This window comes from Pelophylax lessonae (genome assembly GCF_965119305.1).
Source record: "Pelophylax lessonae genome assembly, chromosome: 7".
Lineage (NCBI taxonomy): Eukaryota > Metazoa > Chordata > Amphibia > Anura > Ranidae > Pelophylax > Pelophylax lessonae.
The window spans coordinates 213,715,716-213,732,860 of NC_138774.1; the positions used below are offsets into that span (position 1 = coordinate 213,715,716).

General features: G+C 46.4%; 1 protein-coding gene across 4 annotated transcripts in view; it reads right to left on the reverse strand.

Annotated features, from left to right (window-relative positions):
• Nucleotides 1-17,145, reverse strand: part of TRAF2 (TNF receptor associated factor 2) — a 108,851-nt gene that overhangs the window by 40,031 nt on the left and 51,675 nt on the right. For all 4 annotated transcript variants that reach the window (XM_082264411.1, XM_082264413.1, XM_082264412.1 and 1 more), the window contains one exon: nt 7,015-7,113. In XM_082264411.1, the coding sequence (XP_082120537.1) occupies nt 7,015-7,113 (99 nt within the window). The remainder of the gene's footprint in view (nt 1-7,014; nt 7,114-17,145) is intronic.

The following is a 17,145-nucleotide window of genomic DNA, read 5'->3' on the forward strand; positions in this document are numbered from 1 at the left end:
GCAGAATGGCACTAGTCAGAGATGGCTCCCTCATCCAGCCAGCATAGAAACTACCTGCAGAATGTCACTAGTCAGAGATGGCTCCCTCATCCAGCCAGCATAGAAACTACCTGCAGAATGGCACTAGTCAGAGATGGTTCCCCCATCCAGCCAGCATAGAAACTACCTGCAGAATGGCACTAGTCAGAGATGGCTCCCTCATCCAGCCAGCATAGAAACTACCTGCAGAATGGCACTAGTCAGAGATGGCTCCCTCATCCAGCCAGCATAGAATCTACCTGCAGAATGGCACTAGTCAGAGATGGCTCCCTCATCCAGCCAGCATAGAATCTACCTGCAGAATGTCACTAGTCAGAGATGGCTCCCTCATCTATCCAGCAAAGAAACTACCTGCAGAATGTCACTAGTCAGAGATGGCTCCCTCATCTATCCAGCAAAGAAACTACCTGCAGAATGGCACTAGTCAGAGATGGCTCCCTCATCCAGCCAGCAAAGAAACTATATGCAGAATCAGGAGAGTAGCTGCTCTGCCATTCACCCGCTGGCATGTTGAGTTGCTGACGTGAAATAGCCTTCAGGTGAGGCTGACACAGTTTACTTGTTTTTAAAATAAATAGTTGCATGACTGTCAAGCTGATTTATAGTTAGCAAATGACTCAGAACAAGTATGCAACAAGTAACCTGCACACACTTTCTCAACAGTGACAAAGTACTGAAGGCAGGGAAGGGATCAGCACGTTGGTCAGGCGACTGGCATTTTCAAAAGAAAGGCAGCCTCAGTACTTTTCTTGTGGCAGGTTTTTTTTAGTTTAGAGTTTTAGGGACATTTTATCTGATATTTGAGGACCATGAGAAGCATCCCATGCACATCAGACACACACAAACACACACATTTTAGTTTGGGAAATTTCCCTCTTTCCAAAAACAAACAAAACTACCGCACTGCTGGAGACGCTTTCATCACATGTTCTAAGAGAACATACCACAGTCATGTGTCCTTCCAAAGGCTCCAAGATTAAAAAGTTAACTAAATTCTTCAAAGTGTGTGTGCGCGTGTGTATATACACGCAGACTATTTCTACCACACAGTCTAAACACATTAGCAGTGTACTATTAAAGCCTTCCAGGGACTTTCCACACATTCTGGCCTGGAGCCAGGGGCTTTCAGAAACGACAATTTCTCATTTTTGCTGCAGCCAGACAACATTGTATTATTGTGCACCTACTGACTACGTATTATGACTTGGAAACTATGTATATAGTTTCAATATCTGAAGACAAAATGGGATAACGGACACTCTACATAAAGTGGTGCAAGACTGTAATGTAAAACTCACAATCTGGTTTCAGTTTCTAAACCTGAGACCTGCTAGTATGCAAAAATGCACATTTTTCAAAAACGAAACATCTATAATCAATGATCATCTTTGCCCAGATTGCTTTAGGATTATCGGGAAGCGCTGTTTCTGCCCCTCACAGTAATGCCAAGTTGTGTAGGAGTGGCCGCGCAAGGATCCTGCATGAATTCTGCTCTTCGTGACTGCATGGACAGTCAGAAGGGTGTGGATCACAAGACTGACTGACTGACCAGAACTACACATTTACATTAAAAATCCTTTGTCAGGTATAACAGTACTTTGTTGGCCTAATATATAGTGTATTTTGCCATCTTGTTTATCAGCCTGTTAAAAAAAATGGTCACAGCATACACCTTCATTTTATAAAATCCATATTGTTTTGTCAAAAATAATTATTGTTTGGGCTGCTATTACAACTTCAGCTTACTTATTTCCACAGCTCACTGGATTCCCTGCATGATTTGCAGCTTCTCTCCTGCTGTTTACTTTCACATTCTAAGGACTACATGCCCCATGGTACCTTGCTGCCTACAAGCAGTGATTCCTGAAACTCCTCCTCTCAGCACCTCTGTAGTTCAGAAGGCAGGCTCTGTGAAATGTGTAACACTGCAGTGCCTACCTACAGGGCATAGTGAATGCATGTCACAGAATTCAAGGAAGTAAATGTGTGGGGATCTTCACAGAGTGAGTTTACAGACTTCCAGGTCATTCAGAGTGATGGGAGCAGGCTAGAAATAACACCTTCAAGGTGAAATAGATGCTTTTACATTTTGATCATAGATACACTTTAAAAGGTAACGCTGATAAGTAAAATGTTTGCTCATTGAAGGTCCAGTATTATCTATTTTTTCAAAAAGTTCAAAAATGTTATAAATAACTGGTATTAATTTATTATTTTGTAGCAGCTTGTAAAGCAGATTTACTGGCTCTTTAAACATTTACTATGAGGCCCCGTTCACACTGGGGCGATCCGACTTGCCGGGGCGACCTCATAGGTCGCGGCGCGCTGCTCGCACCGCAACCTCGGAGCGGCCGGCACGGACTTCATAACATTGAAGTCTATGCAGGTCGCTCCGGGTCGCCCCAAAGAAGCTCCGGACCCTTTTTCTAAGTCGGAGCGACTTGTGTCGCTCCTATTAGAACGGGTCCACAGCTTCTCTATGGCAGGCGACCTACGGCGACCTGTCAGGCAACCAGGTCGCCTGACAGGTCGCCCCAGTGTGAACGGGGGTCTCAGGATGACGAGATAAAAACAAAGAAGAGAAGTGCCACTAAGTGCATTAGGATTGGTAGAATTTAATAGAAGCCCCCCTAAGGGGCTACTAACAGAATAAAAGTAAAAAAAACAAGCTCATCATAGATGAGAGGTTGGGGACGCAGATGGTGGATCAGTCCGCGCAGCCGCCAGGTGAATCGCTGTAAGTGCCCCCGGGATGAGGAGGAGCCTCAGTGAACAGCAGATGATGAGCTTGTTTTTCCTTTTATCCTGTAACCAGCCCCTTAGGAAGGTTTCTAATAAATTCTACCAGTCCTACTGCACTTAGTGGTGCTTCTCCTCTGCAGGTAGTTTCTTTGCTGGATAGATGAGGGAGCCATCTCTGACTAGTGACATTCTGCAGGTAGTTTCTTTGCTGGCTGGATGAGGGAGCCATCTCTGACTAGTGACATTCTGCAGGTAGATTCTATGCTGGCTGGATGAGGGAACCATCTCTGACTAGTGACATTCTGCAGGTAGATTCTATGCTGGCTGGATGAGGGAGCCATCTCTGACTAGTGCCATTCTGCAGGTAGTTTCTATGCTGGCTGGATGGGGGAACCATCTCTGACTAGTGACATTCTGCAGGTAGTTTCTTTGCTGGCTGGATGAGGGAGCCATCTCTGACTAGTGACATTCTGCAGTTTCCTTCAGCGTCAAAGCAATAACAGGATCACCCAGACAGCAAGTAGGCATTGTGTGTTACTAGGTGAGTATTGGCTTTGCATAGAAATTCTGATACGGTCTTGGTCCTCCTTGTATATGACCTGTAGCTTAGCACTTAGAGTTGGGGTATATAGCAGCTCAACCAGGTTACTGGTCCTCCTACCGGTCTTGCCAGTCTTTAAGAGGGAGGCCGCGTCGTAATGACGTATATTTACAGTTAGGCGGTCGGCAAGTGGATAATCGAAAAATTGCATATATAATATGCATCATATCTCTAGAAGGGTCCTAAATCTTAAGTGTTCTACTTTCATTCATATACAGGGGGTTCATACACATTTTTACCAATAAAATTCCATGACTTTTCCATGACTTCACGTAAATATACATGACAATGTTTCATCAAATGTCTATGTATACATGTTAAATAAGAAGAAAATCCATGTCACACCCAGCATATTTTTACTAAAATAAAATGACAAGCTTTGTAGTGTACAGTACCCCTGCAGTTAGGGTTTAGTTTCTGGATACAGCGTGATTCAAAATGGTCCCTTGTTTTACAGTGGATGAGATGGAAGCACCGCTGCCGCAGCTGGGAGCCGGTGTCGCTTCAGGCGCACGAGTGAAAAAGCCAGCAATCAGATTGGAAGCTGTCAAGCATACAGCTGCAGACAGGTGCTTTGCACCTTTAGCGTGGCTTGACAGCGCTGCCTCTCCCATGTTCAAAATGTCAAACGTTTTACGACACACACTGTACATTTATCACGTTCCGGGTCCTGATCTTTCTCCAGCCACCTCTCATACTTTTCATCATGAAGCCATGCCTTTTTTAAATCTGCATTTCCCTGGCATTGCTACACACTAACTTTAGCTGAAACTGCGTTACCCCCATAAAGTTAACTATTGTAATTTGACCAATATACTGGAGAAAGAAGATGGTTCATGTGGCCCTCCAGTGACTATGCGCTTCACTGCTGCCTCGATCAGAAGGGAGTCCCCTGATTGGTTCTCTAGTGTCAACTCTCAGCTGCTGGCCAGTCTCAGGGAAAAACCGCGGACCCGGAAGGACGCCTACCTCCTATGCAGATAGACCCTTAGTCTGGGTTCACACCAGTGATGGGAAGTTTCGATTCTTTTAAAAGAATTGGTTAATTTCGAACTACTCACTGAAATGAACCGATTCATGAATCGAATCTTCAGTTCACTTGCTGAGTCTACTGACAAGCAAGTGAACCGAAGCTCCGACTCAACCCGAAGTAAGGGTGAGTGCCGGTTTACACTATTGCGATGGCAGACATCGCATGTGATTCGGAGCGCACTGCTCCTAAAATCACATGCGATGTCTGTGCGGTGCAAATTCAGCCATACAGTTTGTATGGCTGAATTCGCAACACAATTGCAGTGAACTCGCACAGGACCCTTTTTTTGGTCTGCAGCAGAATCGGATCGCATGGTGGTTCACACCAGTGCGATCCGATTCTGTGCAAACTATCAGATCGCACTGCGATATGAGCTGGGGGTGTCGTTAACTTTGAATTGACACCCCCAGCGTATCGCTTATGGCAGTGTGAACTGCCTGTGCTGCGGATGTGATGCAGGAACACGCAGTAGATTCGCAGTGTTCCCGCATTGCAATAGTGTGAACCGGGACTGAGTCAGAGCTTCGGTTTACTTGCTTGTCTGCAGACTCAGCAAGTGAACTGAAGAATAAATACAACAACCCCTGTGTAGTGTGTACCATAAACATAAAACTAACCCACAGAGCTGACATTCCAATAAAGACATTCTAATAATATTCCAGTCATTAAAAATATTTGATACTGTTTAATTTTTTTTTTTTTTAAATCCGGTTTGTAAATGTTTCCAAAGGGTTAAATAATTACCCTTTGTCTGTCCTCGCTGTCTGTGCCTTAGCACTGCTGCTGCATGATTATTGCTTGTTTTAATGGTGGTGAATGATTATTTTACTGTACTTGTTTAAACGATTCTTTCAGTGTGTTCGCTTCTTCTAACCGAGTCTTTCACTCAGTAACTGCTCTGGTGTGAGGACTTTCCACTTTCCAGCATGTCAGTGGCTGGGAGAGTCTGATTGGTTGCAGGGCGGAGCTAAGCTCTCACTTTAGGATCAGATTAATGGACCTGTCTCTCCTATTCAGTGACTTGCAAATGAACTGTTTCATGTTTCATCCTGTGTCACTAAAATTATTTACATCTGCTCCACAGTGACACCTTCCTCTCTTCTGCATATGAACAAATTCCATGACTTTTCAAAAACTTTGTGGGGTTCAGTCATTTTCCAAAACTTTCCCAGGCCTGGAAAGTGCCATGTCAAAATCCCATGACTTTTCCAGGAATTTCATGACCGTACGAACCCTGTGGGTTGGATGAAAAAAAAAAAACTTCCAGTGTGTAGCTAGCATTAGAAACCCTACCATAATAGTATTCATTTTAACAGAAATCTTCCCATAATGTTATAATGTGCATTTAACATGTTTTATGATTGTTATTTACCTTTAACCCTACACACATGTAGACATCCTAAACTCTGAAAACTACTGCAGGATGCCATCTTGAATGTAATGTCACAATCCCCAGCAGCCTCAGAGCTGTCACTAAAGTGACACTAAAACTATTCCCCTAAAGCCCCGTATACATGATCAGAAAATTGTACAAAAAATAGTAGATGTAAAATGTAGATAATCTGATCGTTAGTACACAGCTTTCGTACAAAATGATCCAAAGGGACAAACACAAACTTTTCTCATTGACCCTTCCTGGAGAAGTAAAATTTTATAGCAAGTACAAGTGAAGAAACATTATTTTTGAAAAGAAAAAAAAAAAACACACTTCAAGAAAGCATTTAAAATGCTGAATTTGTCTGGGCTTTTAACTACATTTTGTTGAGTTGGTGACAGGGTCTCTAAATCATCATACAGCTTCTTCTGCTTCTCAGGTACTTTGCTCTGAGCTCCTGGGTCTGTACACCTGCTATGCCTACTACAAACAGCTGCCATTTATCCTGCTGGGTTTTACATTCATTTTATTTTATGGAGAATGTATAAAAAGAAGCTGGAACACACAAAGGTGGGCAAGGACACCAAAAACCACCATAAGGAATTATGGAAGTGAGGTCTATTCATATCCAAGACATACAAGAAGCCAGGGGCTGATAAAGCCCAAGGAGATCCACCTTTTACTAAAATTTCACTTTTAGGTGTAGGGATAATTCAAAAGGTAAAGATTTTATGTGAAAATGGGTGTGTAGCTGGTAAAAGATAACTACAAAGCAAAAGAACACTTCATCTAATTCTAGGAAAAACTGATGAGACTACACTTCTTATTTGGTAGGCACAAAGAAGTTTAAGGCTACATTCACACCTGAGCGTAGTGTTTTTTACTGCGATTTTACCGCGATTTTTACCGCGATTTACAGGCGTTTTTTGTGCAGGCGTTTTTAGATTGAATAGAAACCAATGGAAAACGCCTGTAATCTGCCCAAAAAGAAGCTCATGTACTTTTTTGAGCGTTGGGCGTTTTGCTTACAGCATCAAAACGCTCAGATGTGAACAGGGGCCATTGAAATGAATAGGATTGGATTGGTCTTGTTGGGCGTTTTTAGAGCTGATCCTAGAGCAGAAAAACTCCCCAAAAACGCCCCAAAACGCCTAGATGTGAACGGAGCCTAAGAGCTCAGAGAGATTTGGGTTGTGGTTACAAATCAGTGAGGACATAGCACACCTCATACTCCTTGATTGTGCCTCTCCACGAGCAGCCATTATTGTTGCAGACAGCAGGCAGACTTTCCACCTCTCGCCGCGCTGCGTTATCAGGAAACGCCTGCAAATGAAAAAACAAAACCTAGATGAGGCACTCACTGCACACTACCTGTTGTCATACAATATTTATCTAACACATAAGTAAAATATGCCACTTGCTGGAAACATTTACATCATGAATTTCTTCTAACAGGCAGACTGAATAAAACAATTGCTGACTGTTCTAGAAAACTACACTTTGATATTTATCCCATTAAAGGATTTTTCTACACAACAAAATAGCTGTGTGCTCCATTTAAAGACACAATTTTCCCTTCTCTTAGCAAATGGCATACAACAAGCTGTTGTCACAGTTTCAACCCAAATAAAAGTTCTTGGTGTCCCTGTCCACGTTGGGAAGGTCTCACCCTGCCTCATTTTGCATGATATAAGGTAAGTTGAAAATCCCACATGTCGTGTGAGACCCCTCCGAACAATCGAGGTAGATGGGAACACATGGAAAGTCAAGTGCTAGGAGTGCCAAATCCTTAACAGTACTATATAGAGCGGCCCAAGTGGCCAAGTTCTCACAAATCTACTTGTCCTCTTATAGCCCTCAATGGGTAAAATTGGAAGCACATGCCTGTGGGTCCTCTGCCCATTTGATCTCCTAATGTGGATCCCAATCAAAAAGTGTCCACCGATCCAATTTCCATCACCCTCTCACTCCTTGGGATCTCCCACGTAAAGCCGCACCGCTGAGGTCCTTGCATACCCTGGACTTATGCCTACAAGATTTTCAGTAGTGTTTTAATAAGGGTCTGTTTAGAATAGGTCATTTTATTAATCATAAGGGTATCCACCCTCTTTCCTATTTTGTGCAGTAGACAAAGATGCCCCCATCTGAGACTTTTCCACTGCAGCAAATTTTGCATTTCCTGCGCTCGGTGCAGAAAGCTACAGATAATATTACGACATATACAGCCTGAGTCTAGATGTTTTCATGTTGAGACTCAGAGAGGGGGGTATCTTGATGCTTTAGAAATTGTTTGTTTATCCAGCTGGGAAATTACCCTTTATGTTGGCATGGGAACAGGATCTGGGAGAGGAAATAGAATTATCTGATTGGTGGTCCTGGTCCGTATGGGCATATAAAAGCATTAGGAATATGGACCTGATGGCATCAGGCTAGAAGGTTTTCTCCCGACGGTACCTGGTTCCAGATCGTATTTCCAAAATGTATACAGGTACCTCCTCCTTGTGTTTCAGGGGCGTAGTCAGCCTGGCATAATGTTTCATACCTGGTGGACATGTGCAAAGGTTTGCCGGTTCTGGGTGAGAGTTCATACTAGGGCTGAACGATAGTCGATGTGATATCGACTATCGTTCTGCAGGCATGGGCGATATCCATATCGCCGAAGACACGATATTTTGGTGTAACGTAAGAATTACCTACCCCGTGAGAAAAACCTACCCTCGTCACTTCCGGCCAGCCAGAAACAGCTGAGCAGCGCAGCAGTGCGCATGCTCAGAGCCCCGGATACCTAATGGAAGAACTGAGGAGCTTACTAGTGCGCATGCGCACTAGTATGAAACGATCACGGTGTACCATGAAAAAAACCTACCGACGCGGCAGGTTACATAAAACAGCTGTGCTGAAATACGAGTCATCTCCGCTCCTGTGCCTGTCACTTCCCTGCTCTCGGCAAGTAAATATAAAAGCGGCTCTCGGCTCCGTGATTTATCTTTTCATACACCCGCCGCCGCTTTTATATTTACTATCCGAGATCAGGGAAGTGGCAGGCACAGGAGCGGAGATCACTCGTATTTCAGCACAGCTGTTTTAATGTAACCGCTGCGTTACATACAGTGCCGAGAACCGGAAGTGACGAGGGGTAGGTTTTTCTCACGGGTAGGTAATTCTCACGGAACACCGGCATTAGGCAGGGAGAAGTCGGGACTCGGGGGGAGGAGGAGGACTCACAGTGATTACATCCGTCCCACACTTCCCTCCCAGCTCTGCCTTTAGTATCCAGCCGACCATTACTCCGCCCATTGTCTCTCCTGGCTGCATCGGGGGGCGGGATCAGGCTGTAATGTTTTTTTGTAAATAGATTCAATGAAGAGACAATGGGCGGAGCAGGGCGGAGTAATGGTCGGCTGTTGACTAAGAGGCAGAGCTGGGAGGGCTGGAGTGCGGGGCGGTTTGCATGGCGGTGGAGAGGCTACAGTGTAAAACAGCAGGAGAGGGGGAGAGACGTCCGCAGCATGGCGGAGGAGCACCGGGGGACAAAGGCTGCTACCGACACTTCGAAGACTCAGCCTGCTTCCTCTACACTCCGACTCCGACTGTCCGGGCGGGAGAAGTTCTACAAGTGTGGCGGATCCCCTGGCGGAGAGCTGAGCTCTGCTCACTGATCCCTCCTCCGGAGACTGGGAGAAATATCGCAATATATATCGCTAAAAACAAAATATCGCAATGTACTTTTTTCCCCAATATCGTGCAGCCCTAGTTCATACGCTGATCTATTCGGTGACACATGTAAATATAGTAAAGAACCACAGAGTGGCCTTGTTCAATGAGCCAGGTAATGAAATCCCCAAACATACCCAGACCCTAATATACTTTGTTTCTTGCGGCACAAATCGCTATAGCAACTGCCTGGAAGAAACCGGTAGTAGACTTGACAGTTATGAAAAGTAAGCTGACCTGGATCATGATACACAAAAAGCTAGTCAGCATACTGAAATACAGATTTGCTAGGTTTGACCGTGTTTGGGACCTTTGGCTTAAATACCTCCAACTTATGGACATTTAATCAGTTACGGTAAGTCAAAAATCCCATTTTCTCTATCGTTCATTGACGGACACAGCTTCAGATCTTCATAACCGTTGGGACGTCCCAAAGCAGTGTTAAACATGAGGGGTGGGAACAGCAAAAAAATTCCCAAGGTTAAAACAGTAGCCAACCAGGTAACAGAAGCTCAACCAAAACTGGAGCCCACCTGAAAAAAACAATACACCCTCGAAGAGAATCAGGTCCTCTCAACAACAGCCTGCAAAACCTTGAGGCCAAAAGAAGCATCCACACATAGCAACACATCCACTTTATAAAACTTTGTGAAAGTGTGCACCGACGACCAAGTGGTCGCCTTGCAAACCTGCGTCACTGACGCCTGATGACAGAAAGCAAAAGGCACTAAGCGCCCCGAGTAGAGTGCCCCTTAACAGGGAAAGAAGGAACCTGACCCATGATGGAATAGGCCTGAATCACCATCAGTTTGATCCATCTTGAAATGGTCGCAAAGGAAGCAGACAACCCTTTACGAGGATATTAAGGTGAACAACACCCGCGCCAAATGAATTAATTAAAAAAGTAAATAAATAAATATCTGTGTGAATTTTATGGAGAACGCAGCTGCTACACTTTAACCATAAGGAAAAAGAACAACTAAATTATTAACCAGCGGCGCAGTCGTCCTAATATGTGCAAATTAACTTACTACAGTCATAAACAATATTTTAAATACATATATTAAATCACACCATATGCATAACCGTAAATATGTGCAATGTATACAATGCAAGAGTAATTATTGCTAAGATTACTCTTGTACTGTATACATTGCACATATTAATTTACGGTTATGCATAGGGTGTGATTTAATATATGTATTTAAAATATTGTTTATGACTGTAGTAAGTTAATTTGCACATATTCGGATGACTGCGCTGCTGGTTAATAATTTAGTAACCCTTTATGAGGCTCATCCATGAGCACAAAGAGTCTGACTTCCTGAAAGACTCTGTAGAGGCCAGGTACACCCTAATTGCCCAAACCACATCCAAGGCATGCAAGGCAATTTCCTTCTAATGTTTAGACCTGGGACACCAGGAAAGCCACACAATGTCTTCATTCAAATGAAAATCAGAGACAACCTTCGCCCCAGACAGGGGCGAAGAACCACCTTATCTCTGTGAATCACTAGGCAAGGTGAACAACAGGATAACGCCGCCAGTTCGGACACCCTGCGCACAGAGGTGATAGCCACCAAAAAGGCCACCTTCTGGGACAACGTAAGCAGAGGAATCTCCCGAAGATTCTCAAAGAGAGGCTTCTGGAGGCGCAAAAGCACCAAATTGAGGTCCCAAGGCTGCAACGGTGCACGCACTGGAGGAACCAAAAGTCGGACACCCTGAAGAAAGGTGCGCACCAGGGAGTGTGTGGCCAAAGGTCGTTGGAAGAAGACCGCCAAAGCCGACACCTGGCCCTTGATGGTACTCAAGGCCAATTTCTGTTCAACCCCCTGTTGAAGGAAGGTCAAGACCCGAGCCACTGAGGAGCAGCGGGGATGAACCCCAAGAGACTCACACCATGCAATGCACGTCTTCCACTTACGATGGTAGATCCTCCTAGAAGTAGATTTCCTAGCTTTTAACAGTGTAGGTATCGCTATCCTTCAGCACCTGGCGTTCAACAGCCAAGCCGTCAAAACCAGCCACTGTAAAGCAGGATAGAAGATCGGTCCTTGGGACAGCAGATCCTCCCTGAAAGGAAACTTCCAAGGAACGTCGGTGACCAGCCGCACCAGATCGGCATACCAAGCCCAGCAAGGCCAGTCTGGAGCCACTAAGATGACCAGAATCCCTTCTGTCTCAAATCTGGGTAGAAGTCTTGGCAGAAGCTTGAGAGGAGGGAAGGCGTAAATCAGACGATACTGACCCCACCGGGCCACCAGTGCATCTGTGGGGTCCACCAGATGATCCATTGACCAAGCCACAAACCTCTGCACCTTTCTGTTGAGCAGAGACGCCAACAGATCCACCTCAGGGGTGCCCCACCAGAGTCACAACTAATGAAACTCCTCCAAATGAAGGGACCACTACCCTTGGTCAAACACCTGCCGACTGAGGTAATCCCCCTGCCAGTTTTCCACCTTGGAAATGTGTACGGAAGAGAGGGCTGGAACAAACCTTTCTGCCCACTTTAGAATGCTGGCCACCTCCACAGCAAGGACACTTCTTGTGCCCCCATAGTGATTACCATAAGCCATGGCACTGTCCAATTGAATGCGCACTGGAGAAACCTGAAGACGATCTGTCCAATGGTCCAGACACAGTCTGATCGAGTTCCAAGACATTGATCGGTAGGTAGTCTGGACTATTCCAGCATCCAGATCCCCTGAGCAGAATGCTTGCCAGACAGGCTAGCATCTGTGGTGACCACTGTCCAATACAAGGAGAGGAAAGATTTTCAAAAGCCGAAGCGCCGGAGAACAAAGCCACCATATCAGGGGGCACCTTCATTCCCTGACTCAGCCGGATCCGATTGTCCAGAGACTGCGGAGTCTTGTCCTATTTGGTCAGAATCTCCCTTTGCAGGGACCTCGTAAAGAACTGTGCAAACAGAACCACCTCGAAGGTAGAAACCATCAGGACCAGCACCCGCACGCAAGTCAAGGAGGGATGACCATCTGTTGGGACAGCAGGAAACGAATTGCAGCCTGCTATTTCTGGAGTTTGTCCAGAGGAAGGAGCACTCTGGCTAGGGCAGAGTCCAGAGTCAGGCCAAGATAGTCCAGCTATGTGGATGGAACCACGGCAGACTTGAAAATTCAGAATCCAGCATAACTCCCGCAGAGTTCGTATTGTGATCTCCAGGTTTTCCACCAGAGCAGAAGGAGACTCCGTTCACAGAAGGAGATTGTCCAAGTAGCCCAGTACCGCGATCCCCCATTGGCATAGCAAAACTAGCACAGGGGCTAACACTTTTTAGAAGACCCGAGGAGCAGAGGCGAGACCAAAGGATAATGCCTCAAACTGATAATGCTCCTCTTCCATGGCAAAGCAGAGAAGTGCTGGTGACTGGCACATATTGGAATGTGTAGGTAAGCATCCTTGATGTCGATAGAAGCGAGGAAATCCCCCTGACGCAGGGATGCCAGCAACGCGCAAATGGACTCCATTCTGAACTTCTGCACCCGCACAAACCAGTTCAGCGCCTTGAGGTTCAGGATTGGATGCAATTTGCCTTCCTTCCTGGGAACTAAACAGGTTTGAGTAAAAACCCTGAAAACATTCCGAAGTCAGAACTTGGACAATCGCCCCTTGATTGTAACAGGTCTTGTACCCCCTAAACAGACCCTGTAAGCGGTCCGGGGACCGGCGCAAGTTGGAAGGAAAGAACCTTGCCGGGGGACAAACGTGAAACTAGATCTTGTAGCTGGATGGAATGACTTTGTGGACCCACTTGTCATGCACCAGGGAAGTCCACAGGTCTGCAAACAAGCAAAGACACCAACCCATACGGGTGAGGGCGCACCTTCATGCAGAAGAAGCCTTGCCCGCTGGTCTGGAGAAGCCCTCTTTAGGCTCGCCAGACCAGGTTCATTTGGATCCTCCAGAGGAGGCCCTGAAAGGCTTTGAGACCCCCCCGTGAGACCTTTTATGAGGCCTTCCATGGGTAGCTCCAAACAGGCGATCTCCTTGAAAGGGAAGATCAGTCAAGGCCTTTTTAGAAGTCTGGTCCGCAGACCAGCATTTGAGCCAAATTACAAGCCAGGCCAAGCCGAAGGACCACTGCCAAAACGGAGAGCTGAGCCACTAGGGGAACCGCATCCAAAGAGGAATCACAAAAACTGCAGCCCCTGGACCTGCTGGTCCACCAGCTCAGCAAAGGTAGGGGGGAAGCTGTTCTCCTCAAGGTCACGGCGTAAAAGCTTAGCCCACTCAGTCAGAGATTGCGACACCAGGGCAATGGTGAAAACTGACCTCAGTGCCGAACCAGCCAGAGTGTACATATTGCGGGCCTCTGCCTTCCTGTCAGCTGGATCCCGAAAGGCCGGGGACTCTTCAACTGGCCTAATGGCTGCCTTGTTTAATCTGGAAACTGGAGGGTCCACCACCGGCGGAAAAGTCCACTCCTTAAGAAGGGACTCCTCAAAGGGGTAACGCCTAGTAATTCTGTCTAAATAGGCGGGGAAAGGAAACCCCTTTGCTGCTCTGGATGGCTTGTGAGTGCCAAAGGGAATCTGCCCCTCAGTCACAGCTGCATCCTCCATCTTCAAGGTCTCACGCACATATACAATCAGTGCTTCTACCAGCGCCTTTTCATGCTCGGTTGCAGACCCATCAGGGTGACCCACGTTCACGAAGGCCGTATCAGATTCAGGATCTGATGAGACAGATGAGGCAGGGGAAGGCGGGGGGAATTTTTTGCTAGCCCGTCGCCTGAAGATCACCTCCACCTGGGACACAAAGGACTCCAGGACCGCCATCAGTGCATCGATAGATGGTTGGGATCCGTAAGGACCCGCAGTCTCAGAGAGGGGATCAGGTGGGAAGATATGCTCCAAAGACTCCATGAGTCACCAGAGGGACCCCACAAAAAGTGTAAAACACTGCAAGGGACAACCCCCACCGGGCTGGCAGCACCACCCGGTCGCCAGGCACAAGCACCAAGAACCCCGCCAGACCCACCACCAGGCAGAAACCAGCACCTGCAGCCACCAGTATAATGAACTCCACGCGCAGCGATCAGAAAGTCAAAGGATCCAGGAGTCAGCACCAGGGGATGAGGAGGGGCTCCCAGCGCCCAAATCGCCGCTCCACTGTCATGGCTGCTACTATTTTCAATGGAAAACCACAGCAAAATGGCCACCGGACTACACAAACATGGCCGCCGTGTATAGAAACACACAGGCTACAACAAAACGGTGGGGCCACAAATCTTACGGGAACCCTGGCCTCAAGGACAGACCCAGGCAGAATAGGGGGCCCTGGCAGGAGCCCGCACCAGGTACAACCCCCGTCCGGTAGCAGGCGGCACAACCAGCCCCCCCCCCATCATAGCGCCTTGCCCCGACTCGAGGAGGTGGATTAGACCACCCAAACAGCCACAACATTTGTGGAGGGGGGAGGTTCCTGACGGCGAGGAGGGGAACCCGGGGGTCCGACCATCCCAAGGAGGGGCCCACGTCCACCCCAAAACCCTCCAGGAGGAGAGGGGGGGGGCAGCTACTCACCATACTAGGAATCAGGCGGGCACCACTCTAGACAGAACCCCTCTCCATCTAAATGGGTGGCTGTCGGCCAGGAGTAACACCGCGACTCAGGCCGAGGCCAGGTCGTATGTGACCTCACGAGACGTTTTAACTCACAGGGCCAGCCCCCGTCCAGTGGGGCTATATCGCAGCCGACCTAGCGTGGAGCTGAGACCCTTCGCGCTCGCTGGCTAGACTGGGGTGACCACGGGATCTAGATTATCCAGTCCGTCGCCCAGTCCAGCAGTTGATAGTAGATCTCACAAGAAAAATCCAGGAGTAAAAAAAAAATCTAAACAATTTTGCCAGGTCCAAAGATTCCAGCAAGGAACAAGGTCCTTACTCCTGACTAGGCAGAAAAAAGCAAAGTGACTATAGCAAAGAGAGGGAGTATACCCCTTAAAACTACCCATGAGTGTAGCCAAAAAAAAATTTCTGCCTAGCATCCTACTCCTGTAGGGGGCAGCATAACCCAATGGTCAAGAATGACAGGAGTGGTGTCCGTCAATGAACGAAAGAGAAACATATTTTTTTAATGACGAACTTACAAGCAGCCAGTGTGTGAAACATGGCCTCACCAAACCTGAATAATTCAGGTTAAATGATGATTGAAGAAAATAAATCCAGCCACTGCAATGCTAGGAAAGAGCAGAGACTGACATCAGATCACTGTAGACTAATTGCAAAGCAGCTTTTGTGACTTGTTGGAAGCAGATTGGAATTGACCAACCAATCAGATTAATGCTGCTATTTTTCCCAGCACAGGTGGAAAAAAAAAAAAAAAAAAAAAAAAGGATATGGGTCACACTAATATTCTCTAAACATTTTTCAAACCTATGTAAGGAGGATCCTGGGGATTTACAAACAAGTGCAGAGATCCAAGCCTATGATCTCAGTACTGAGAACATTCCTCATCCACAGGAGAGGTGGCAGGTACCATTATATAAACATACCAGACACCACTATGCGTTTGCTCTTCTTTCTCCAGCAATGTTTGAGGTCTGTGTATATATACTAAATGACACACTGCATTGAAATGGGAAACGTCTGCCTTGCAGTACATACAATGGAAACATTCTTTCATTCAGGCAGAGCTGCAATGCACCACTTACATATTTCCTTGCTATTGATAATGTGTTGTTCCTGGGTACAACAGATACAGTGGGGGAAATTAAATATTTGATCCCTTGCACATTTTGTAAGTTTGCCCACTAACAAAGAAATGAAGGATCTATAATTTTTATCATAGGTGTATTTTAAATGATAGAGACAGAATATCAGAGAGAAACCCCTGTTGGCAAGCACAGAGGTATGACATTTCTTAGTTGGTTACCAGGTTTTCACGCATCTCAGGAGGGATTTTGGATCACTCTTCTTTACAGATCTTTTATAAATCCTTAAAGTTTCTTGGCTGTCCCATGGTAACTTGATGTTTCAGCTCCCTCCCTAAATGTTCTATAGGATTAAGGTCTGGAGACTGGCTAGGCCACTCCATGACCTTAATGTGGTTCTTATTGAGCCACTCCGTTGTTGCCTTGGCGGTAGGTTTTGGGCCATTGTCATGCTGGAAGACCCATCCATGACCCATCTTCAGTGTTCTGGCTGAGAGAACAAGGTTCTCATCCCGTCCATTGGTGCGGCAAAGTCGACCTGTACCTTTAGCAGAGAAACAGCCCCAAAGCATCTTTCCACCTCTGTGCTTGATTGTAGGGTCAAAATTTGTCATTTTTCTTCCTCCAAACATGGCGAGTCGAGTTAATGCCAAAGAGCTCAGTTTTTGTATCATCTGACCACAGGACTTTCTCCCAATCCTTCTCTGAATCATTTAGATGTTCATTGGCAAACTTTAGATGAGCCTGTACATGTGCATCTTGAGGAGGGGGACCTTTGCTGGTATTGCAGGATTTTAATCAATGGCGGCGTATTGGGTTACCAATGGTTTATTTGGTGACCGTTGTCCCAACTGCCTTGAGATCATTCACAAGCTCCTCTCGTGTAGTTCTGGGCTGATACCTCACTTTTTTCATGATCATCCTTACCCGATGAGGCGAAATCTTGCATGGAGCTCCAG